General features: G+C 47.7%; 1 protein-coding gene across 1 annotated transcript in view; it reads right to left on the bottom strand.

The window, feature by feature from the left end:
* Nucleotides 1-25312, bottom strand: part of CACNA1C (calcium voltage-gated channel subunit alpha1 C) — a 467253-nt gene that overhangs the window by 16548 nt on the left and 425393 nt on the right. The window contains exons 33-43 of the mRNA XM_069003652.1: nucleotides 20211-20243; nucleotides 17212-17340; nucleotides 13213-13278; nucleotides 9980-10071; nucleotides 9053-9218; nucleotides 8060-8187; nucleotides 6298-6394; nucleotides 4884-4986; nucleotides 3151-3252; nucleotides 2044-2171; nucleotides 787-936 (exon numbers count right to left, since the gene is read on the bottom strand). Coding sequence (XP_068859753.1) covers nucleotides 787-936; nucleotides 2044-2171; nucleotides 3151-3252; nucleotides 4884-4986; nucleotides 6298-6394; nucleotides 8060-8187; nucleotides 9053-9218; nucleotides 9980-10071; nucleotides 13213-13278; nucleotides 17212-17340; nucleotides 20211-20243 — 1194 coding nt within the window. The remainder of the gene's footprint in view (nucleotides 1-786; nucleotides 937-2043; nucleotides 2172-3150; nucleotides 3253-4883; nucleotides 4987-6297; nucleotides 6395-8059; nucleotides 8188-9052; nucleotides 9219-9979; nucleotides 10072-13212; nucleotides 13279-17211; nucleotides 17341-20210; nucleotides 20244-25312) is intronic.

Consider the following 25312-nt stretch of genomic DNA (forward strand, 5'->3'; position numbering starts at 1 on the left):
TCTGTCACGGACTAGGTACACACAGGCTGGGATTCCAGAGGACTGGCAGGTGAATGTATGTCTCTACACCTCCCACCAGTCCTGGGAGTCCAGGATGCAGTATGGATGCAAGGACCAGGTAGCTGCTGTCTGGTTTTCCCAGTGCAGTTGCAAAGGAACATTTAGACATGAGAGGGAATTTGAGAAGAGCACCAGAAGCTATTAATCACCTGGAGGAAGAAATGAAGAGAAATTTAATGAGCCAGTTATGTACTGTTTAGATGGTGAGTAATGAGGGACTGACAGCATCTTTCTGTAAAGAAAGGAGGAGAATTCCAAAGGAGAGGAAAAGTTACCAGAGGAAACAATTACAAGAAACAGGAATGAAATAAGAAAGAAAAGATTTAGCTAAGTAGCTCAGAAAATTTTCTCTTGCCATAGGAGCTCTATTGGGTTCTAGTGCACTTTTTGGAAGGATGCTACCAGTGCCACTGAAAGGCGTGAACAAAACACTGAAGTGTGCCTGGCTGCTGCTCTGCAGATTGCAAGATGGCTGCACTGATCTGTTCTTTAATTTAGGTTTCATGAGGGAATCTTCCAGTGAGAAGTTTCCCTTGAGAGAGAGAGAGAAGGAATTGGGATAAAATTGTGCCAAGACCTTAGGACCTTTCACGTAGGACCTAGGTCCACCACTGTTTTCTAGTAAGATCTACAAAACAAGGAGGGCCCAGCTGAAATGCAGAATACACAAAAGAGAATGTAGCACTCTGAACTCAGCCTCAGCTCACAAACTTGTTCAGAACCTACCCGGAAGATATCATCTTCAGAGGCAGCAGAAACAGCTTCTTTCATGGCCTTGTCCAGCTCTTCTTCAGCTGTCAGGTCTCCAGAGATTGCTCGTCGGATCTCCGGCCCTATGTCGTGGAGTGTGCGCAGCCCAGCCTGCAAAACAGCAAACTATAGAGCTTCATATCTCCGAGTGGGCACAGGAGAGATAACAGCATTGCCATTTCTCCCTAAACACTGTGGAGCCCTTTCACTTAGCATAGCACCCCCAGCTCCTAGAACATCAACAAATTCTGTACTTTCATCTCCACCTTAGAGAGAGAGAAACTCCTAGCAATACAAACCAAGGAATGTTTGTTGCTAGTCCCTGGCTTCATCACAACAGGACACAGATGTAAATCCACAGGCTTGTCTAAGCAGCTCTTGGTGTTGTGCTTTCAACTCTGGGTTCTCAGATCCACAACCAGAAGCTCTAGAGCAGCCACAGTTCCAGTTGAACCGTGTGCCTCTGAAAATCTCTTTTTTTTAATAGCAGCTTAAATATGGATTTAATAACTAAGCTTCTGGCATCTTGACCTGGAGAGTCCTCAAACCCCTCACTGACTGTAGTCTGTTCCAAAGAGTCCATCTAGGGTGGTAAGCTGTGGGTGTACCGAGGCCTCATTCTGTGTTTGTGCCCACATCACAGCACTTTTCAGCTTGCTGAAACTCCAGAGTCACCCTTTTTCCTCAATGTACCCTCAAGGGACATAAATAGTACTGCTTGTACAGTTAATGGGGCTTTCTCTTTCTGTCACACAGACTGGTAGTCTACTGAGTGAACATGTATCACAGTGGGGAACAGATCCCAGTCCTTACAGTCTGATGCCTTGTCCATTAGGTGGCCTTGGCATCCAGGTCTGCTTTTTGCTTTTTAAGTGATTTTGCCTCCTGGCAACATGCAGACTCCTCAGAATGGGTCAAATGTATGTAGGAGTAAGCAAATGTCTGTAGGACATTTCATACCAGTTCTCTAAAAGGATCCCAAATTTCAAGTATTACTGGCAGATTGATAAACTGTGATTACACCTCACCTGTGCCTTCCATTTCCAGAGCTAAGGGATTGTGAGCCCATGGTACACAGGTATTTATCCAAAAGGATTGGTGTGATAATTCAAGGAGTCTGTGAGCTCCTTTGCAGTAGGGATAGCCCATTGCAACCCCCAGAAAGGTTAAGAGGGAAGTGGGGCCACCTGTCTCTACTGTACCACCCCTGTCCACTCGGGGCCCGCTTGTCACCTGTAAGGACAGCGCATTGCGCTGGGAGGGCTTCCCCACCAGCCCCTGCTCTTTACGTTTCTTGAACTTCCGGAAATACTCCTGGATCAAGAAAGTGGCGTAGAACTTCCCGACGGTCACCTCGTCATCTGCAAAGGGGGGTTAAAGCAACAAATTCAATAAGCAGCTGATTTTAGCAGTGGATGTGCTCACGTGAGCCTCGCAGAAACACTGGGCACTGCAGTCCATCTCTGCTTTTTATGGCATCAGGATGCGGGGCTGAAGGAAGGGATTGCTCCACAGCCAGAGCTTGCTGCAAATAGTCAGGAGGAGAGGTGCAGGTGGCATTTGGGCAGACTGGCTCTGCAGGCAGAGAACCCCTGTAGTGGGAGTACATCTAACCTTTGCAGTCTCTGGTGTTGGTTAACCACAAAGGAACTTGTTATAGCAGCAGCCTCCCAGTCTGGGTCAACACATGCTGCTGTCTTGTGACAGCCTGGGGTCAGACTTATTCACAGGCTGGGCTCACCAACAGCATCTGACTGATCAGCCATCCCAGGCCTGATCTGACCCTTCCCTGCACTGGAATTCTGTCCCTTTGTGCCTAAACATGGGTGTGAATGAACAGAGAAGATCATTTCTCCCCTGAAATGTGGTCACAGCTGTGTTCCCACTCAATAAAAACTGTCAGTCAGCCAAAATGGGCACTACCGTTTTCTCCAGGTAGCTCTCCTCCCTTCTGCAAAGCCACTGGAAATTTTAGAAGACATGGTCCACTGACTTCAGAGCAGGTTGAGCAAGGCTCAGGACCTGGCTGCACCTGTTGGCCACCTGCCAAGTGCTGTTTTGTGCCCATGGGGCCACCTGGAAAGTCAGTGAATGCCACACAGGATGCCTATGCACCAACTCCTATTTATGCACATTTTCTTCTTTCCCTGATTTCTCAGCAGTACAAACAGGACATTCATGTTAGTATAGAACTGATCTCAGCCTGATGAAATACAGATAGCTTGTAGAAGAAAGCCCGTCCCCCATACTCCACCTGATGATCACAAGGTGCAGTAGGACATGACAGGTGGGGGAAAAAATCAGAGAGATTCAGAGACAGGGACAAGGCCCTGCACTCACCACCTGCAGGAGGCACCACCTGGTCCAGCAGCTTCATACTGGTGCGCTTCCAGATTTTCTTAATTATTGCTCTCAGCTCTTCGTTGGCTTGCTCCAGGTTACCTGCAGGGTGAAAATCATCAGAGACAGGAATTATGCAGACCCTGCAGAGGAGCAATTTAATGTCTGGCATGGCAGTCTCAGGAGGTAAATATCAGAGTGTTTTCAGGAGTGGAAAGTTTTGGGCCAAGAGATGCTCAGAGCATTCCTAAAGCTCCCTCACAGCAAGAGGCTTTCTTCTAAATATGCATAGTCATCTCTGGGTAGGGAGGTGACTTTCCTTCTAGATACCCATTTCCTCTCAAATGGGTCACCTTCAATTTTATTTCTTGATTTATGTACATTCAAACCCCTCTCTTCTCTCTCTAGGTGTCTGAAACCAGTATCTTGTCCTCCTAAAGGTGCTGTTCCTGCAGTTTTTCTTATTTCTCCCCAGCACTAAGGCTGCTGAGGGTGTTGCACAAGGCTCTGCACGGCAGTAGCTCCTGTAACAGGATGCAGTGAAGATAGGGACACTGAGTAACCTGCTGAGGATGCAACACATGGACAGCATCAAAGGCAGAAATCTGACTCAGGAGGGCTATTTCCAAACTCCTGCTCTGACCACTTGAAAGATCCTGCTACAGCAAGAAAGAAAGCAGTTTGAGGCTTTAGATGGTTTCCCAGGAGTTCACTGGCAATGACTCTGAGAGTTTGAGACTCAGACAGACAAGAAAATTGAGTCCTTTTTGGGTCTCTCTTTCATAAGACACAGGATGTCTTACAGGGATTGTGGGTGGCTTTTCCTCGGGAGAGTCTCTTGAGCTGCAGTCAAATTCTGTTTAGCACAACTTTCAAAGCCTTAATATAATTTTTTCGTTTTGCCACTGTTTTTTGGCTCAGCTGTGTACAGCTGGCACAGTAAGGTAGAGTTCTGCTGGTCTCTGCTTCCCCATGCCTGAAATGCAATGCAGCCACTCCTGAGGCAGAGGTGTTTAGCTGTGAATCACAGACCTCCACGCTCTTTTTAATGCATCTCATTAATGCATGAAGCCAGATTTTGACTCGGGACCAATAGCTTTCATTACAGCAGGTGACAGAGTGCAACAAAGAGGACAAGCTGAGCCCCAAATCTTGTCTGCTTTCCTCAAATATACCTGCTGTCTATGCAAAGCCATTATCAGTCCCTTTACTTCTCATTTGTCTTTACAGCACCACTGTTACTACAATGTAATGTTAATTCATGCTAGTGGAAGCACAGGAGGAGTTTTTGTGAGATCAGACTCTCGAGTCCAAGCTCTTTTTTTCTCTCTTGGACTGGAAGATCAGTGGCAACAGCAGTCAAAAAGTGGCTCAGCTCTGCAGACAGGGTACAAAGAAGAGGCTTTTTTGCCCTTTGTCCTTCTCCTAATTGCTGTGTGAGCAGACATTGATCTAAAACTTTAGATCTCAGATCACTGTGAAGAATATGATCAATAATTTGAGATGATACTATAGGAAGCACTGGCTTCCTAGGTAGTGGGAAACACTGTGCTCTCCCTAGAAGATATTATTCCTCCAAACCTCTTTACGTAGCTTTTTGTCCCATGTGCTGCATATGAGTAATATGGATCATTTTACACAAGATGTCCCTGTTGGTTTATTCCTGCTCAGGACACCTTGGCACGAGAACCACTCTGCTACCTTTGTACCCTTGCAGTCAGCAAACTTCTCACCTTCTGTCTTGATCCTCAGTGCTGTTCTGACCAATGCAAAGAGAGTGGCATTGAACATGACAGTCCCATCACTGTTCAGTGGCATATTCATGGAGACAAGGCGCTGTGGGATGAAGAGAAGAAAGACAACAATCACACTGCCACGCATGGACTGAAGCACGCTCCTCCTCATGTCCTCATGATGCCCTCCAGACCTGCCGTGGCTCTTATGTGAATATCTGTGGCTTGTGGATTTCGTTACACAATGAGAATGCCCTGTTATTTCTATCTGCCCTAATCTCTCTCGAAATGGGTGTTTAGCAGTACAAGCAGATGTGTGTTCTTGGTGCTTGAGAGCTGTGTTTAGCACAGGTGTGCTCTCCTAACCAGACAGAGGGCTGATGGCCCTGGCTAGTGCACAACCCACCTGCTGGTGACCCTCCAGCCCTCCACTGGGTGGCTGCAGCCCAGAGGAGCTGGTGAGAGGCACAGGGCAGCCCAGGGGTTGTTCAGATTGTCTTGGGGTGACTTTATGATGTGTATCCCATATCGCTGCCCTATGCTCAGAAATTAGCTCTTGTGCCTTTCTATGCCTCTCAGCTGAGCCTGAGAGGGGGAAGGAAAAAACTGAGCAAAACTTTTTCAAAGCACTTTGCAGCTTGTTCAAGGTCACACAGAGATAGTGACTTTTTTTTCCCAGCTGTGGCAGGGTAGGGAGGAGGCACCCGGCTTGCTGCTCCCAGGTCAGTTTTTGGCCAGTTTCAGCTTCTTTTTCTCCGGAGAGAGGCTGAGAGTTGAATTTTTTTTCCCTTCCCTGGTATTTCGGATTTTCTCCCTTTTCCACTGGACTGCTTCAATATCAGAGCACATTGGGAGGACTTTCCACTGAGCACAGAGGGCCTGACCCTGGCCCAAGCCCCAGCTCCGAGGAGACCAAAGGGAGGACTCGAACACTTTCCCAGGTTTTTCCTCCACAGCGAGAGATTTTATTATTTAGCATTATTTTCCTTTCCCCGTGTGTTTGTTAAATAAATAGCTTTTATCTCTTTCACTTTCCTTTGAAGAAAATTTATTTTTCCCGAACCTGGTGGGGGAGGGGTGGTGACCTGCCTTCTCTCAGAGGACATATTTCTGAATTTGGCCAAACTGGCCCACAGACACATGCTGTTGCTGGCTCTGCCTGGTGGGCAGCGAGCTGGGATGTGCCCAGCTGGGATGTGCCAGTGAGTGAGGCAGGGTCAGCTGGAAAATGCCACTGCAGGTTGTTCAGTGTAAAACAACTGGTCTGGTGGGAGGCAGCCCTGCCCACAGCATGGGGGTTGGAATCAGATGGTCTTTAAGGTGCCTTTCAAGGCAAAGTTCTCTGCATTCTCTGACAGACTCTCTGGTTTAGCTGCTGTGAGCCCAGCCTCCCCCGAGCCGCAGAGTCCCTTACTTTGCAAGCCACGCGGTGAGGGCAGAGCTTCCCGAAGCCCAGCGGGGGCTGGATCCGCCGGAGCAGCGTCACCACATCCAAGTGTTTGATCCGGCCCCTAGAGAAGAAAGCACAGTGAGGGCTGCAGCCTGACCTGCTGGCCTGCCTGCAGAGTGCACCTACAGCTAAAAGGGCCACTAAGATCTCTCCAGCCTCATGCTGCTGCTCCCTGTAGCCCAGGCATAGCTTAAAGTACTATTTCAGGCCTCTTGCATTTGGTGCCTTCTGCAGGATTTGCCCAGCACTCACTTAACTTCTACTAGTGCAGAAATCCCAGTTGTCACTCATACTTGAGTCAATACTTGCAAGAACTGACCTCAGCCTTTTCAATGTTGCAGTTTCTTAGTGCATGAACAGACAATTTGGGGTGGTCCCCCCATTACTGACCTGCTCAGAATAAGTATCTGCTTATTTAGTTGTTGGTCTGAGACCTATAGCAGGCAGAGAGGTGCAAAGGGTCTGGTTTTTTCCTTGTGGTTTACCTCCCACGTAGATAGCCCCAAGCCACTGTCTTTTAATACTTGTTTATGCTTTGGGCTGTCACTAGAGTGAGCACAAAACAAAGTACTGAACTTCCTCCACAGTAGCAGTTGGGTTTCTCTTAAGTTTGGTAAATGGCATCTCGAAAGAAGAATTCTCTCATGGAGGGAGGCTCTATCAGAGCCAGAGGAGGGGCATGGGAGATGGATGGGGAAGAGGAATAAAAGAGCTTCCCATTTATGAACTGGGAGGAACAGGATGTCATCTGAACTGAGTGGCTATCTATTATATGGCTCCAGCCACTGCAGTCTTGCCTTCAAACAAGCACAAATAGTAGCATCTGTTTTGTTAACAGATGTTAAATGGTGTATTTATTAGAAGTCTGTGCTTATTCTCCATCCATATTAAAAATCCCCCCACAGGAAGTCACCATGAATGGGAAGGAGTGTTTAAATTTATGTATCACTCACGACCTTACATATGGCAGAACCTGAGCCCAGATTAATCTTGACACTATGTCTCCTAAAGAGATCTGCTTTTAGTTTACACCCAAATCTCTTTTGCATTATGCTTCTGCATTATGAAGGGGGCTTTGCAATTACAATTGTCAACTGTACAGTCATGCCACAGGGATCTAAATGCACTTTAAGCCTAAGCATGTGTCAAACAGAGCATATAATACTGAATGTCAGTTAAGCCCTCATGTGAGTTGTTCTAGTGTAACTTTAAATCCCTGCAAGTCTGCTGTTGTGAACAACCCTGCAGACAACGTAATGCAGCCGTGTGAATGCACAGGTTGTGATGGGCATATATGAGGTATGACAAAACCAGAGATTTGAGCACAGCAGCTCTGCTGTGAGTTCAAAGTCAAGCAGAAGAGTCACAGCTCAATATCCCAAACAAATACAACAATAAACCAACCCTCTCATCTCCTTTTCTCAATCTCCTGCTGCCCCTCACCAAGTCTGTATCTCTCCCTGACAGAAAGTAAAGCAATGGCCCGACAGGTAAGAGTGCAGCCTAAATGCTGAGATTTCTGTGAGTGTCTTTGCACTATGGGCTTATGGATTCACCAGCAGTGCCTTGTGGTGATACCTATTTTAGGAGTTTTGTACAAAACCCCCTAACAAACCCCAACAGTTCCTGCAGGAGGAACATGGCACTTACTGCACTGGCTCTAGAGCACAGAAAATAATGGGCCTGTTCTCCCGAGGAGCTCTGATATCCAGGCTGGGTTACTTACTTAGCTTCAGGGTCATACTCTGCCCAGATCCTTTTAAACTCATCCAGGTGGTGTGGTCCTAAAATGGACCAGTCCCGTGTCAGGTAATCGAAGTTATCCATTATAACAGCTACAAAAAGGTTGATGATCTGCAAACAAGGACAGAGATGATGGGATGGATGAGGCAAGGAATAGCAGATTTTACCAGGTTCTCCATTTAAGGTCTGGATTTGGACTCACAAAAACTAGGAAGCCATTGGGGTTATTCCCCCACAGCAGCCCCCCAGTTTAAATGGGAAGAGCCCAGAGGTGGAATACTCTCAGCTGGTTACATTTTTCTCTTCCCTACTAAATGGATGAGGCACAAATTTGCTGAATTCTTAGATGTGCTGTTGTGGCTTTTTATTTACCTGTGTCTTTGCCTGGCAGAAGGGGGTGGGAGAACCTGGGATTTATCTTCGATAGGCAGTGGGGCTGAGATAAAAGTCCTTTCTTCTGGCCTGAGACTAAAACTTTTAAAATGTTGCTGCTGTTCACTGTGAGAGTTTTGGGCACTGCTGCCAGCTGCAGAGCGTGTGCTGCCGCCCTGAGCAATGCCGCATTGCCAACACGGAGCAGATGCAAGTGGGATATGTGTATTCTCACAGTCATTGCTGCTGGCAGGGGAGGAAAAACCTGCTCAGCAGCCAGAAGGAACGTAGGAGGGAAGGTGGGAAGTGTGGCTGAGGCGTTGCTAGCCTCAGCACAGCCCACAACACACTAATTTGGTTTTCTCATTGAGAGGGAGGGCAGAAGAGGGGTCCTTTGCTGTGCACAAAGGATTGGGCTTGGAAACAGAACATCCCGCCAGAGCTGGAGGGAGGCAGGGAAGGGGTGTTGTCACTGAAGGGATGCTGCTGGGAAAGACCCCATGGGGACATTTCCCCTCTTTGAGATCATTTTTCTCCTGTGCATTGCTGATGTCTGGGGAAGCTCAGTATGACAGAGGGAAGGTTTTGGGTTGGCTGGACTCACCAGGAAGGCACAGAGCATGTAGAAGCTGATGAAATAGAAGACGGCGAAGCTGCTGCCACAGGAGTGATCGGCTTCCGTGGAGTTGGCTGGCTCCGACTCCGGGTCGCACTTCTTGTCCGGGAGACATGCCAGCATGATTTCCTGCCAGGCCTCACCTGTGGCACACCTGGGCGAGGCAAAGGGCAGGGGAAGACAGCAGTGACCTCGGATGTGACACGGACTGGCACATTAGCAACCTGTTCCTGCTCCCATGAACATAAATGGGAATTTTGCCACTGAGGTCAATTAAGAGCAAGTTAGGCCAATGGCTTTGACATCCCCTGGCATACCCTGCTCCTCTGTTTGGTTTTGTTGCCATCATCAGCGTATCATTTCTGACTGGCTTTGTCTGCTGTGGGTACAGGGCTCTCATGCTCCAACCACAGTCATGGAGATGTGTGTGACATGGCTGTGGATTGCATCTAAAGATGTCCTTCAAAATTACAGCAGTGTTGAATTTGTGCCAGCTTCCCACCCCTTCAGCACCCCTCCCTGGCCCCAGCTGGAGTGGGATGATGTGCTAAGCTGAGATAGGCATGGCCATGCCACAGCACGAGTTCATCATGTCCCTTTCCCTGCTAGAAGTCACACTGGTCAGATTTGCCCCAAAGATGTTTTTGATGCATGTCAACACTGGAGAGCACTGAAAACTGGCTACCTTCCTTCCACTTGCCTCCCTCCCCAGCACTGAGCATTACCAGGGTGAGCTGCTGGGGTACAAGAGACTTAATGGACTTAATCTGACACAGTTCCCAGGCTCCCCTGCTGAAGGACAACATGTTACTACTCACCTCAGGAACATGACATGGTAGAAGGAGATAAGCTGTGCCCGAGAGCAGAGGAATCGTGCTCCCAGACTGACACAATCCAGAGCTGTCATACACCCACCTGAAAAGCAGCAGCACTGCCTGGGGGAAGGTCTGGAAGTTATTGTTGCGGTTGATTTCTGTGGTATCGTTCAGCGCAATTTTACCAAACACCTGGCAGAAAGCAGAGGTCTTTTCAGATTACCCCTGCAAAATCCCCAAACCTCTTGTCACCCGTAACTCTCGGCCTCGCCCTGACTCTGATATTTAATGGAATCTGCTCTTCCATTAAAAAAAACATTTCCGTGTGTCTTTCATGTTTGTTGTTGCTTCCATGATAAAGCTTGTGCTTTATCAACAGAAAAGCACTAATTTTGCAACGAGAGGCATCTTGTGTCAAAACAAGGTATCCTTCCTTATTCATACACTGAATGCCTGGCATGGGGCCTTGTTTTAACAGGCACTCAAATGGAAAGGGAGCCCAGCTGAAAGAAATCAGTAACAAGAGAAGAAAAGGTTCCTTCCTTCATTGCTTATCTTTGTCAGGGGGAAATGATAGCAAAAGGCCAGCAGCTGCAAAGCCTCGACCTTCCATCTCTGTGGGGGTCCTTGGACCTTCACAAAACCATGTGAAGTATATTGCCTTGGATCTGGAATTGTCCAAATGCCTGCCCTTCTATAGTCACGCTTGGCACCAGCAGGTGTTTCAGGGGTCCTCCCAGAATACAGCAGCATGAAGATGATGACCAGATCTGCCCAGACAAGGATGTCCTAGAGCTTCCTCCCATGCCACACCAGCTACTTCATCCAGCCACAGCATGAAGCCTGCAACCATCAGCAAACCTTTTTAGGGGCCTGTCCTCGAGTGTGAAGTCCCCAGTGCAACAGATTTTCAGGCTTCTTTGAAAAAATCTTGGATAGCTGTGGTACTTTCAGGCAGTGGGACTGGGAGCTTAACAAACCTTGTGGAGCAGAAAGGTCTCTGCACAGCATAGTCAGGACTATTTATTTCCCATTGATAACGACGTGGCAGAGATCTTGGGGGCTGAGAGCTGTAATCTCTCTGTAGCCAAAACAAGCAGCAGGAACAGAGCAGCTCAGAGAGAACACCGAGCTTCTTTTCAAGGAAATGTCACTAATAATTAGCACCCTGAGAGAAACAGTGGCGTGGAGAGGAGCAGGGGGACAGTGGTGGGAAGGCCTTGCCAGACGGGAGGGAGGGTCAGCACATGGCAGTTTTCCTCAGGGGTTCCTCACAGATGCATGAGCAGCCCCACACTGCAGGCAGCACTGACAGCCCCAGCTGCACCGAGGAGGAGCAGCAGGACAGTGCAATGCTCAGAGCCAATTTGAGCCCAGGCAGCCCATATTTTTCATTGCAGGCAAATGTAGGTAAAGGAGCTTCCTATGCTGGAAGTCTGATCTTCCTTTAGACCCCGCAGCTTCCCCTCACACATGAGGTACTGGCAGCAGCTGCTGTGGGTGTTTGGCATTAGGTACCTGGGAGGAGCTGTAAGTGGAGGTTCCTCCCTCATGGCCTCTCCAATCTGTGCTTCCTGGGCCATCTTACCAGTGGCTTCATCCATCAGCATCAACTTGGATTTTTTCCACTCGAGCACATTAGGTAGTGAGGCTTGAATGTTGTTACGCTCCAAGTCATGGCAGTAGCTGACATAAAGTAGTAGGTCTCTTTTATATGGGAAATTCTGATATTTTTATCAGATCTGGTACATCCAGTCTTTCATGGTAGCTGCTTAATGGAGCGAGGGATGATTTTCCTTCCTATGTGTCCCTATGTGTGAGGGAACTCTATGTGTCAGCACGTTCAAGAGAGCTGCACACAAAATGCCTAAGATGCCCTTTGGACAAAAAGTGATAAGAGGTCTGTGGGCTCTGAGCAAACAGGGAAAATGGAAAAAGTTGGTTTTCTTATTGGAAGACATGAGGGCATGAAGTGACCTAGTAATCTAGATCAATGTGAAAGACAGGTGTATGATCTTCAGGCTGCTGAGATGATTTAAACAGAGACTTGAATGTAAGCCAAGGGTTAAATAGGTAACTCAGAACTAGCTGACAGAAAAAAGGAGTAGAATTACAGAATACAGCATCTGGCCCTGGCAGTGCCCTGGTCACTCTAGACTCTGTCTGCATGGGTGCTTGGACACCACTTATAATACTTTGTACAGCAACATAACACCAGGTTAATACTCTGAAGTGATCTTCTGTATAGCACAGGTAATTCTGTAAGATCTTGGCCATTAGTTAGGTATTAAAGGCAAAACTGGAAGCTTACAGTATGAGCCTAGTAGAGTAAATGGCAGCTGTGATTACTGGGGCTGTTGAGATAACCTGTGATAATTCAATAAAAGATTAGTTTTATTTTTCACAGTGAGGCAGGGTAAGGAGTCTGTGAAAACACGTGATTATAATAACAGGAAACAAATTAAAACAAGGTCACAGAGGTCAGATGAATTTCATTACAAATTCTGTTGTCATTGTGAAACCAAGAAGCCTGTCATGTTTGAAGACCTCTGGAAGCAATTATGCCATGCCTTTCTATGCTGTGGCCTCTGGTCTCAGATGGCTGACTTGTCTGAGGACTTTGTTTAACACCAAAGTGGAAAGTGAAGCTTAGCTTGAACAGCAGCAAATGAGGCTGGGTCTGTCACAGCCTGTGCCTATCTTCAGACAGACACGTGCTGTCTTCAAAGGTCTGTGTGCAACATCAGTTCCTCACACAGGTGAATGCTCAGGATGGTTCCAAGTGCATCTTGCAAACTGAATAAGATGTTGTGTTGATGCAGCTGCCTGGAGAAACTCTGCATGTTGGTACATTGGGTCTGATCCCATATTTACCTTCATGGGCGTAGATGAAAATCTGCTCTTTACAACTCAGTGGAAGTTATACCAGTGTGAAAGAGATGCAAGAGAACATTTGGGTTTGTTCAGTACAGCATGGCCATAAGCCCAGTTAAAAAACTATTTTGAACCAACAGGCAAGGCAGTAAATCTTCTTTGTGGTTATTCCTTCTAGAATGTGGAGGCCAGGCACGGTCCTTTTAATGTTTGCATATTGTGTTCTGCCATTGAATGGGTCAGTACTTTTCTGTTGGCCCTTTTCTGGAGTGTGTTGTGCTGCTGCTGGAAGTACAGTCAGACGACGTTTTCCAGCCAGGGTTAGCTGCCATCTTACCTTACTGGCTGAAAACATTGCTGTAAGCCCCCACAACCACACGTGGATCTAGTTACTCTGCAAGCCTGTTCCCATGCTCTAGTAGAAGACAGACACAGCTGAGCTCTTTAAGTGTCACTTACCTGCATCCCAATCACAGCGTAGATGAAGAACAACATCACTATTAAAAGAGCCACATAGGGGAGAGCCTAGAAACGAAAGGAAAAAAGAGAGCGCTGTGTCTCCGCCGAGGCTGGCAGGCAGGAGCAGGGTCCGTGCTCCCGGCTTCGGGACCCGGGGCGCGGCCGGCCCGGGCGGGCTCTGTAGTGCGGGCAGGTGGCCACTAGATGCCTCCACAGGCCCACGCTTGGTTGCCCGCCCAGCCCAGCAGGCTCGGCTCCGTGCCGTGGGGGATGGATGGAGCTCCGCTGCCTTCCCGTCACTCCCGCCCTTGACCGAGCCAGGAAAGCGAGGGAAAAGCAGTGCCTACCCCTGCGTACCAGGAGGAGAGAGCTCTCACGGCCAGCATTACTCTGGCACTAATGGCAATGGGATGTTTTCCTGCATCCAGTCTGGTGAAATAAAAGATGCAACAGCTGCTGAAATCTGAATTCAAGGCTTCTGCTACAATGGCTGGTACCACTCCAGGTATCTAAAGCAGCATCAGCATCTTCCCTGGTCAGTGTTAGGTGTGCCTGGTGGTGTCTGCCATGCACTGAGTGTCAGTGATCAGCTGCTGAAGAGGAAATGCAGAGCCCTGATATGCAGAGCTGCCTCCCAAGGAAGAGGTCAGTGCAATCAGCCAAGTGTTGAGTGCTACCTGTTTCCTCCACCACTAACAGGAATCAAAGGCTCGGAACCTCACAGGCTCAGGCTTTTGAGCAGGAATTTTTTGAAATACATAGTGCTCAGATCAGAGGCTTTCAGACCTTGCTTCAGAGGCAATGGGTGGATACATTCATCCTGAAAATGTGAGCACAGTCCCTGATATGGATTTTGAGCACCCAATTTCACAGAATATAATGAGACTGCAACACTATCAGAGGGCTGCAGCACCTCTGCTATGGAGACAGGCTGGGAGAGTTGGGGTTGTTCAGCCCAGAGAAGGCTCCAGAGAGACTCTAGAGTACCTTCCAACACCTAAAAGAGGCCTACAATAAAGACATAGAGGGATATTTTTTCAAGGGCATGCAGTGATAGGAGAAGGGGTGATGGTTTTCAACTGAAAGAGAACAGCTTTAGATTAAATATTAGGAAAAAATTCTTTACTGGGTGGGTGGGTGGGTGAGACATGAACAGGTTACCCAGAGAAGCTGTGGATGCCCCATCCCTGGAAGCATTCAAGGCCAGGTTGGATGGAGCTCTGAGCAACCTGGTCTGGTGGAAGTTGTCCCTGTCCATGGCAGAATGGTTGGAACTAGGTGATCTTTAAGGTCCCTTCCGACCCAAACCCATCTGTAATCCTGAATTCAACACAACTAAATCCCGCTGGAAAAATCAAGGGAATATTTTCACTGGCCACCATGGAGATTTGACTGAGATCTGCATAAATCATCTCAAAGAGATCTGAATATTAAAATGGCAAAAAATGATCAAATCCTTTAGACAGTGTCTGTAATCATCATCTTGAGGCTCGGGGCAGATTCATCTGGCTTTTTAGGGAATCACAAAAATTGGTATGTTTACCCCACAATGTCACTGGAGAGACCACCAACTCAGAATTGGGCTCCAAACATTTTGTGATTTAGTTGGGACTTGACACACACAACACCTGAGAGCTGCTGGGATAGTGTCCCAGGTGAGGTGTAAAACTTATAACAGTACAACTTCTGTTTTTCAGATGGGGATGGGTGTCTTCTCTCCTGTCTGTCTGCCCCTCCACTTCCTTTCCATGTTCTGCTCAGCCCACTCTTCTCCACTAATACACCTTCCTGCTCATCTGTGCCCCTTGTTCCCTGTGGCTCCTTTATCTCCTCACCTCCCATATTCTACTCTTCTGCCTCTGTCCTGCTCTGGCTCTGTCCTTCCCTGGTGTTACCACTCTGTCCTTGTGATTCCCACGGCCTTGCCATGCCCTCAGCACCCTCTCACTTCCTACTCCTCCCACTCCCCAGCCTGACCCTGCTGCTCTCTCTGCAGACGGAAACCCCGCTGAGCATTTTCCCACCACTCTGAGCAGTGCCCCAGCTTGTACATCAGCACTTCATGCCATGCCCAGGGCACGTGGAAGTTACTATGGGATCCAACTCCATAACTTTGTTGCTTATTCGGCTGCCCTGTGTGAGTGGAGATGCTTCCTGGAAGCATGTGGGGACACTGAAGAGCCTGTGCCAAAGTCTGCTGGGATCCCACATTCTGGCAGTGGGAGTGGCTGAGTTAAGAGCAGCACAGTGGCTATTCTTAGCTACCAAAGGAGCCTCCCAGTAGGTGCAAGAGGAGGAGCTTGGAGCAGAGAATTCCACGTTATAAATGGCTAAAGGCTTTCAAGGGAAAACACACTTGCTTGCAATGCCTTCTTTTTTTTTTTCCTCCCCTGCTGTGGAAGATCCCTCCCTTCATACTTTCTCCCACCACCCTACAACCCTGCCTAAAGTGACTCTCCATTTGAAGAGGTCTGAAGGTCACTGGAGGGAAGTACCAGGTGCTCCCTTTCCCATCCATCTCCTCCTCTCCAGCCATGAGCCGTGACAAGTTCAGCTCAGGGCGAGCTATTGCTAAAGAGGCTGAAGGGGCACAGGGGCAAGGGGAGGAGAAGCTGAAACTGGAAAGTGTGACTGTCCCCTGCATCAGGGATGGCTGAGCTGTGCCAAGGGAATCTCATTCCTACGCGTGCAAACAAAATGGTTCCCAGTGGCGCTGCTCAAATAACGACCTGGAAGTTGGCAACCGTGCAAGCAATGGAGAAAGTCACTGTGGCATGGACGTGTCAGAAACCTGCTGTGCAGGGTTAGATCCTCTGGCAGTCAAGGAGTGTGCAGAATGAGTCCTTTGCATAAGCCTGGTGGTCTGTCTACTGAGACCTCCGAGAACTGCACTGGAAAAAGTCCATGCTGATCCTGGTGTGCACATGTGCTAGTTCTGCCAACGAGAGACAGAAGCTGCGATGAGCCACAGCACTGCAGGCTTTGGTCCCAGCTTGTGTTGTGGCTGTTGAAGTTTAAGTTTTAAAGTGGGGGTTGGTTCCTTTTCCATTTGAGTCAATACAAAAGCTATTGACCATTGAAAGCCTCAGTCTGAGGGGTATGTAGTTGCTGTTTCAAGACTTGTGTGTTGCACAAGTTACTCTTTCACGCTTTTGGCCAGTGGTGTGTCCTGCATATTTTCTCATGTTTGGACCACCATTTGTATTCCTGTGCTGTGTTTCCCTGACACTTCCTTTGGATATGCCCCAGCTGACATCCAGGTTGTGCTGGTCTGGTAAATCCAGCTCAAGTACTTTTAAAATGCGGGAATATGCTATGCTTTATCTCTAACTATCAGTTTACTATGTGCGGCTAGGTTTTTTTCTAGCAAATAACTGTGGTGTTTCTTTTCCTCCAAAGGTTGTGATTCTTATCCAGTCTGGTCTCCTTCACTTCCTCCTATCTACTCTGGAACTTTACCTACCACTGAAATGCAACCTGTCTCTGGGGAAAAAAGCAGCAGCAATTTAATAACTCGGCATTGTTACCAGCTCAAAAGAGTGGGGCTAAAAAGGTGAATTCTTCCTGGATGAAAGTATGGAGGCCACACACCTCTAATACTCACTGGAAATCCTCAAAACAAGGCTTAAAGGAAACTTAATTGGCACCCAGGCCTTCCCCCTATAGCTGTGTATTTCACTTAAAGTTACACATATAAAATACAGCTCAAATAAGGAAAAAAAAAAAGATGAGATCGAAGGGTTACAGACAGGCAGTAATTGAGTTGAACTGAACTATTAAGGCTGTTCAGGAGGGTCTCCAGCAATTAACTCATGCTTTAAAGATGAAACTCATATCCAGGCAGTCCCTCCCTGCGAGTCCCAATTCGCTTGACTCATTTGTGCCACTTGTCCCTGGGTGCCTTTGAGCTCAGGCACTGGGGTGAAACCTCTTCCCCGAGAGGCCACCAAGGGAAATCGAAAGGAGTTAGGTCTTTCTTAGAGATAAGTGAAGGAATACCTGGAAGGACTTGATGAAGGTCCAAAGCAGTGTCCGGATGCCCTCCCCTCGGCTCAGGAGCTTCACGAGACGCATCACGCGGAAGAGTCGGAAGAAGGTGATTGAGATGCGAGAGTTTTCCTCTGCGTTCTGGAAGCCATTGGCACAGAGGCAGGAGTTACAACAGCACGAGAGGAACGAGGGCCCTGGGCCACAGAGGACGCTACGCTGAGAGTTCACTGCACTGTTCCTTGTCCTGGTACTGCTCCCTGAGCTTTCACTCCTGGCACCCCAGGGACAGGCCAAGGCTGCTCAAGCCTGCCCTGTCTCCCATGGTGGTGAGACTACTCTACAGGGGCTCTCAAGGCCATCAGCCTCTCCCTTCAGTTTGCCTGGGCTTTCAGGGATTAGGGATAGGCTATGCTGTAAATCCCTCCATTACATCTCCTCACACTGGAAAGAGGCAATTCCCCATTGACATTGCACTGGAGGAGAAAGACACTTTCCCTTTTGACCTGTCTTGAGTGTTTCACCTGAGTGAGTGCCTCAGCCAGCAGTTCTGGTGAATCTGGTGTCGGGCACCAGCCACGTGCTGCTTGCTCTGCTGGGAAACAGGAGCAAAACCCCGTGGGGACACCGTGTGTGCTGGTGTCACTGGCACTGCTGGCAGCCTGGCTGCCCCTGTGCTGCTGTGGCCATGCTCCTGGGGGCTGGGCCCTGGTCACTCGCTCCCGCTGCTGGGCCTTTTTCATTTCTCATGACCCCTTTGTATTTCCCACAGTCTGCGCACTGACTTTTGGTTTTTTTTGAACGTTTTATTTTGGCTTCGCTGCTACTGTTCAAGCGTGGAGTATTTTAAAATAGTCTTTCTTCTGGCCTGTTTTTTCTCACAGCATCTGCTTTGTCCCTAAGCATTTTCCCCTGGGGTTGTAACCAGCTCTGACGTTCCTCAGCCTTCACATGCGTGAAGGCAACATCCATCTGAAGGCTGCTGCAGCAGCAGGCTCACCTGGCCTTGGCAGAGAACTCGCTGCCTAGCTCAAGGGCACAGCAAATGCCACGTTTTCCAGTTTATTAACCCCCTAAAATACTGTGACAAGCCTGTGGAGCTGGTGCCTTCTGGTAGCAGCACTGTGGGAATGTGACCTCCCGTCACAGGGGGAGATAACACTGTCACCCTGCCACTTGACCTGCTGTGGAGCAAAGTGCATGGAAACCCCCTCTCTGTCCCCACCCAGGCTGCAAAGACTGCAGTTGGAGTCTAAACACCACTGAAAGAGCAACATTTAGGAGGAAGAAACAGTGCAGATCACCCCTGCTGTTAACTACTCACCACTGTGTAAACCAAGAGAGAACAGACCCTTTGGATTTCCTGTCACTGGGCAGTGAAAACAGCAGCTGCTGGCCTGTCTTCTTCTTATAAACCCCAAGGCACAGGAGCAGCCCGGATGGATGTTTCTGGGATTAAATGTCCAGATGCAGATGTGTACCTGTGTGTGCTCCTGTTTCTGAGCCAGGATGGGCAGATTGGTGCTCAGCTCTGTCCCTGTCCCCTCACAGGGGCTGTAGCTGCGTGCTGGGGTGTGACCCTGGCTCGCACAGAGAGCTCAGCACCATGTGCAACAGTTCAGGATTGCACCCAGCTGCAGTCTGTCTGCCTGTCTGTGGTGTATCTGTCACCAGGTAGCTTCCTCCAGTCTGTAGCAAAGGCTGACGCTGCCCGTGGAGAGTAACTGGGTGAAAAAGATTAGGGAGACAGGCTGTGTCAAGGAAAAGCCTGAGTGCTCCCTACACCTCACATCATCCTTGTTTGATTACTTGGACATTAGGCTGTGGGCTTCAGTGAATTGGAGGGAGTAGCTCTGAGGTGAAGGAGGGAATGTGGCCTCCAAGGAATCAAAAATCATGGCACTGAATACTCTCAGCGCTACAGTCCCAGAGGGCTAACTCTAAGGTCAAATAGCTCTCCCAGTCCTATAGCAGCCAAGCTCTAATACCATCTAAAATAGAGCTGAGTTCCAGATTTAAAGGTTGTGCAGACAGCAATCCTGCTGTGGTTGTGACTAAACCAGTGTTTTCTTATTCTACCTGCTGCTCTTCTTGCTGGTTTGGCTTTTTAGGTGGCAGCAAGTTGGGAAATGGATCTGGACAGAGGTTTTAGTATTCCTTTGTCCTTCCTTGCTGAGAGGAGGCAGCTACTGTAGGCAGAAATTTCTCTCTGCCCTCCTAGTGTCCTAGAGCAAGCAAAGTCTAAGCAGTAGATGAAACAGAACAAATTCCTCCCTGACGCAAATCTGCATCAAACCACTTAGCCAAAAACTCAGTGATGCCTCAGAAGACTACAGACATTTTAAAACTAGGTGGCTACAGATTAGCTGATGCTTGAGTAGCCCTGCTTGCTTCCTCCTGGCTTTCATCCAGCTTTTTGAAGGCGTATCCTTGCCAGAGGAGGGAGGTTCTGCAGAGTGGCAATCCAGAAACTGGAGTTACTGCAGCTCTGTTGGGGTGGCGTGGGAGCTGCCTTGCACACCAAGGCAGCAGAGTGTTTTGTGCACCATTTCACCACGCTTACTCTTTTTTGTGCAAAATAGAAACTCAAGTGTTACAGTGAATCACCTCATTGAAGAGGAGCGTCAGAGTCCCAACACTGAGGGAGGCTTGGCCATGAAGTCACGCTGCAGACTCATTCAGCGTCACATTGACAGTGACACAGGGGCATGGCTTGTGGCTAACAAGAAATCTTACCAGGTCCAGTTCTCTCTTGGTGGTTCATTAGAAGGCAGAACAACAGTTAACTCGACCAAAGGAAAGCTCGGGATGCACAAGAGATACACATGTGCAGCATATTCACAGCTCATGTGAACACCAGACTCACACCAATACACGACATGGCAGCTTCATGCACAAATAACTAGGCTGGGCTTGGAGAGAGAACTTGTGATCACGGAGAAGAGAAAAAAGGAGTGTGTTAGAAAGAGTGTCACAGAAGCTGGGAGGGTGGTCTGTATTTTCGGTCTTACCATAGAGGAAGAGCATTGGGTATGTTCAGCTGGCTTTAAAGAAAGGCAGACAGAAATAAGCTGTAATAAGTCTCCAATCAAGAGCCCTAGTAAACTAGGTCTTGGCTAACACAGGAGCAACAAAATGGCAGAAGAGGGCAAAAGGGAATTTGAAAGAAATGCACAAGAGGCTGGGTTTATTCCCTAGGATGCCCAGGATCAGCGCTGGCTGTGGCAGATGTAGCTACAACTGCCAGTGAATTTGATGTCAGCTCTCTCCACTACCACCACATGTGAATCACACCCAGTGTCTCCTGAGTGCTGGACACCCTGGCAGTGGAGGTACTGGACTGTTAGAACATTTCTTGTATCACTACTGTGAGTTCAATACAGGGGCTGATTTAGCACTCCAACTCAGATCCAGGCCATGTCTGCACAGGGACCAGCCAGCTTCTAGTGCATCCATCTGATTTGTAAACCCATAATACCCCAGTGCTAAAGCAACACTTTCTGTTTATATATCCTCATCCCCTTACACACAGCTCCGGGTGAGACAATGGGTTGGGAGAGTCTGGCTCTTGGCAACCCTACAACACCCACCACCAGCTCTGGAAAGTGGGTTGGTGCAGCTAATTAGCTGGCTCCACCTTCACCCACCTCCCAGCAAAGCCCTAGGGTCCCAATGGATGTGTTCTTGGAGGCCAGGCTGAGCTGAGCCAAGCCCTGGTCACGCCTGGAAGAGTCAAATTGCTGCAGACACTCACCCTGACATTTTGATTAACCTCTGGGGCCATTTCCAATGCTGAGAGCAATTCTAAAAAGTACCCAAGGCTGCAAGTATCCTTAGGTGTAAGAAGCAGAATTGTAAATTAAATAAAACTGTCTTTATTAGGAGTCCTTCAGTTCAACAGTAACATACCCTTCAGGCCTAACCTCTACCATATGCCAAACCTGTCTGCTACTTTAGCAAAGTGGGAACTGATGTGTTTCTTCTTCTGTCAGAGTCAGAATTCCCCTCTAGTGCCATGGAGGACTCCTGCAGCATGCTCCTGCTCTCCAAGGATGCTGCAGTAATCAAACTGGCATTGTATTACCTAAAGACAAACTGTAGTTTGGATGCACAGCCTATTTGGTGATACAGGCAAATGAGAACAATTAAAAACCTAAGGTACACCTATCATATAATAATTTGGGTTAACTCATTGATTTGGTAGTGTCAGCTTTCATTGCTTTCATCCTCCTCTTTCACATGTTTGCTCTTGTGTTTTCAGATCACATACAGGTGAAAGTTGGCTTGAATACCAAATAAAGCAGCAGTGCCCATAGAGACATTTCGTACAGGTCAGGCATAGATTTTGTGTTGCTAGGCAAACATCTTTCCAGCAAAGTGTTTCTCTGTCCCATCCCCCTTCCTCTTTCTAGTTCTGCAAATCACCTTTTCTAACAGCGGAAGAACCCTTATTCTGTTACTTGCTGCATTCCTGGTAGAAACTACCTTCCAAATAACTGAAGAAAGCCTGAAAATTTTTGGGGTTCTCCATCCTTTCTGGCTGACAGTGTTGGTGCATCTCTGACTGACAGGCTGAAGAATCCTTTTGAGGTGCTGTGGGAAATTGTGCATTTATTGTAATTTCTTCTCTTATTCCCTGAGCTAACTGGCTGGTGTTTAAAGATGTGGTCAAAAATGTAGCAAATTATATCACAACCTATGGTAGGGGCTCAAAAGCAGCACGGGAAAGGTTCTGCTAATGCTGGCAAGGTGGGATTTATACAAACTGTGGCACTGTGGGCTGAGGTTCCTGCTGTGCTTGTGCACAGTGTGTGAGTTCATGAGGGGGAATTCAATCCCCAGCTTTGGGTTGCTGAATACATTTTCTCATACCCAAAAAGATTTCAGAAAGGAGACAAATCCTACCACCTGTGCCATGGACCCGAGCACAGGTATCTGAGAACCCATTACTGGAACTTTCAAGTGTGGCCATTCTGAACTCTAAAGCTGAGAGAGCTGCTGCTGGATTATCCAAGAATCTTCAGCCTTGCCAGTGATGTGGGAATGCCAATTTTAGGACAAGGCCAGGCAACTGGCACCTGAGAATGTAGTGGTCACATCAGTTCCCAGAGATGGAGGCATGGTGACAAGTACACAGAATGAAAGCCAGTGTCTGTTGCCCATCTGAAATGGACAGGATTTCATTTCTACAAATCTCAGAACAAAGTGAAAAAACAAATCCTCATCTGTTTAATGTCTCTGAAAGAGCTTTTGGAGAAGCTACACCACTGAGCAGAAAGCACTCCTGGCTGTAGTGTTTAATTTGCAGCCATCTCTGCTCCTGCATGGGGTTTAACCTGCAAAGGAACTTCAAGCCTTCCATCCTGCCCTTCTCTTTTGGGGCATGAGTAGCCAGAACATACGGAATGGGAAAGCTCCACAGCAGGGAGGTCAGGCATAGATGATGTTCTGAGCAGTTTACCTCGTACAGAAAAGGACCTGAGGTATAAAGCACAAGTCCTAGGCCATGTTTAGAGTGATGTAGAAGGGAACCTGCAGGCTGAGTGGGAAAAGAGATAGCTGAGGCAGGATGAACCTGTGTAAAGACACTCGGGGAGGGGGGGGGTGAGTGCAACGAGAACTGTTTGGTTTGGTTCTTTTCTTTCTTTTGATGTCACTATATTTAAAAAGGCAACAGAGATGCTAAGGAGAGGTCAAAAGAGGCCAAGAAAGAGAAGAGAAGGTTCTAGAAGCCCAAGTGAAAATTTAGTAGGATAAAGACTGAGTGATCCCTGGAAAATGTCTGAAAACCTCCTCAGAATATTGTTGCCTGCATACATCTCATTCATGTTCAGTGTGTACCAGAACACCAGCTTTCTAAACAGATAAATTGCAAACCTGTGAGCATCCTTAGAGCCCCTACAGGTACAAAAGAGAAAGGCAAAGCTTACACCCATCATGAAGTCAGGGATCCCAGGTAAAGAAGTCTCTGGGAAAGAAGCCAGGTTTATTCAATGGAGAGATACTTAAAATCTCAGAGACCACAGCACTGGATAAGGTAATTTTGTTCCTGCTAATCACACTCTGCCTGGGTAGGTGGGAGTGAGGTTTACTGGGGTCTGCTTGCGAAGAACGTAACTTCCTCCAAGTCCTCTTGAACCTCCATAATGTCTGACAAATCAAACTTGGTGTCTGATACTGCCATCAGGTCGAGGATAAAGTTTTTAATGGGTTGTGCTTTGGAAGAGGAAAGGTTGTGCTAGGAGAGGATAAAATTTGCACTCCAGGAGAACCAGTCTCAATCTTTCAAGAGCAATATGTAACAGTCAAAATAGTCGGGTATTTATGCTGTAACACTATCCATTCTGAAATTCTGAGAAGGGATGATGTGGCTTTTCAGAGCTGGAAAAACAGCAGCAAAAATATGGGCAAAAAGGCTTTGTACAGTGACAGCAATATCAAAGTTCCCTGAAATATCCATGGCATAGCATATCTTACAGATCAACCCTTGGAAGAGAACGATAGTGTCTTAATAAACAGATTCAAATGGAAGTTTCAGTAGAAAATTCCTGAGAAGAGATATTAATCCCACCTCACCCTTGTGAAACACTAGAGATGGGGGACCACGTTGGGAGGCTTGAGTTCCTTGGGGCTTTTGGCTGACAACTGTAATGGCTCTCCAGAGAAGCAGCACCTGGAATGCCAGAAAGGGAGCTTCATTAGGTCTGTGCAGTGTATATTTAATCCATATAACCACGGAGCCTCCTTGACTGCTGCATAAGTATCAGTAGCTGTACAGTAGCTGTTGAAGCACTGAGATGACAGGACAGGCAGGGAGCATTCCCACTGCCAGCACTGCTGATGGTAGTAATTCTTTTACACCACAGGACACACTGAAGATGAGTTCAACTCCCTTGGAGGGGATCCAGCCTTTGCTACGAAGTCCAAACTGACTTTTTCCCTGATGTTTGAGGAGCAAAACTTCCTTGCTGATAGCTTTTTACTTTCTAACAACACTTTCATTCATAGGGAGGAATCTCCTTCCGCAAGAGAGCATTTAATAGAGCTGGAGAGCATTTAGGCAGCTGAATGCACAATGCTATAGCTGCTTTGCTAGTTAGAGTTGTCTCAGTCAATGCAGAGGTACAACTGCAGCCTTCTAGTTGTGCCTGATAGCCCTAGGTTAGAAGATATGAGAGGAAATGTGTGTTTGAGATGTTGGCACCACAACATGACAGAGTAGCTTCATATTTCTCAAGAGAAGGAGTGGTCAGATGCTTATGCTGCCTTTTGTGACAAACAATCTGTAATGGCATTTCTCCTCTGAGGAAACTGTGGCTCGTGGATGAAGCTTTTAGGAGACTACTTAGAGCGGGTGGTTGTTGGTGATGGATGTCTGCTAAGGTATTTCCTTGATTTTTGTTGAATTTGGGGAATGAGAAGTTGCCCGTGAAGATGCTGTATCTGTTGGAAACTTGATAATTGGTCTGTCAGCCTTGTCCCATGAGGAAGGGGGTAATAAATGTTCACTTCTTGCTTTTTTCTCCTCACTGCAGGAAGGGTGCCCCGAGAATCTGCTCTGCAGAGCTCGCCTGAGCGGGCTGAAGTGTTGTGTTGTTCCTTTGCATTTGTAGGCTGTCAGTCTTTTCTAGATCAAGGTCTTTGTGTATAGAGGTCTCCTCCAAGAGTCCTGCTTCAGCCATGCTGCATCTGTGACTTTGGACACAAGATGAAGGGTGGAAAGAGCCATTCTGGGGAAATGAACTCATCAAAACCATAGGCAAGCTGTGGAGGGGAATTAAAATTGCAAATACGGCCATGACAAACCATACTGCTCTTCCCCAGAGTTTTCCTTCCCACGTGGTTACACTGAGATGGCATCTGCAAGGCTGTGAGTTTCAAGAAGAACAAGAATTTACCAAAGTATGGGAACAAAAGAGGTTTAGAAGTTATCTATGCCATGGTAAAAGAAGACACAAGACGTCCTCTTGTATCTGTAGTGTCAAAAATCTGAAGTGACCTCAGGAGGCTGAGTTACACAAGCCTTTGTGGAGAGCTGGAAGAAGTCAGGGTTTCAAATCAACCTTGGCTGCTGGCAGGTAATAGTCTGCCATTCCACTGGGGAGTTACCACA

Source organism: Aphelocoma coerulescens, chromosome 1A, assembly GCF_041296385.1.
Source record: "Aphelocoma coerulescens isolate FSJ_1873_10779 chromosome 1A, UR_Acoe_1.0, whole genome shotgun sequence".
NCBI classification, from domain to species: domain Eukaryota; kingdom Metazoa; phylum Chordata; class Aves; order Passeriformes; family Corvidae; genus Aphelocoma; species Aphelocoma coerulescens.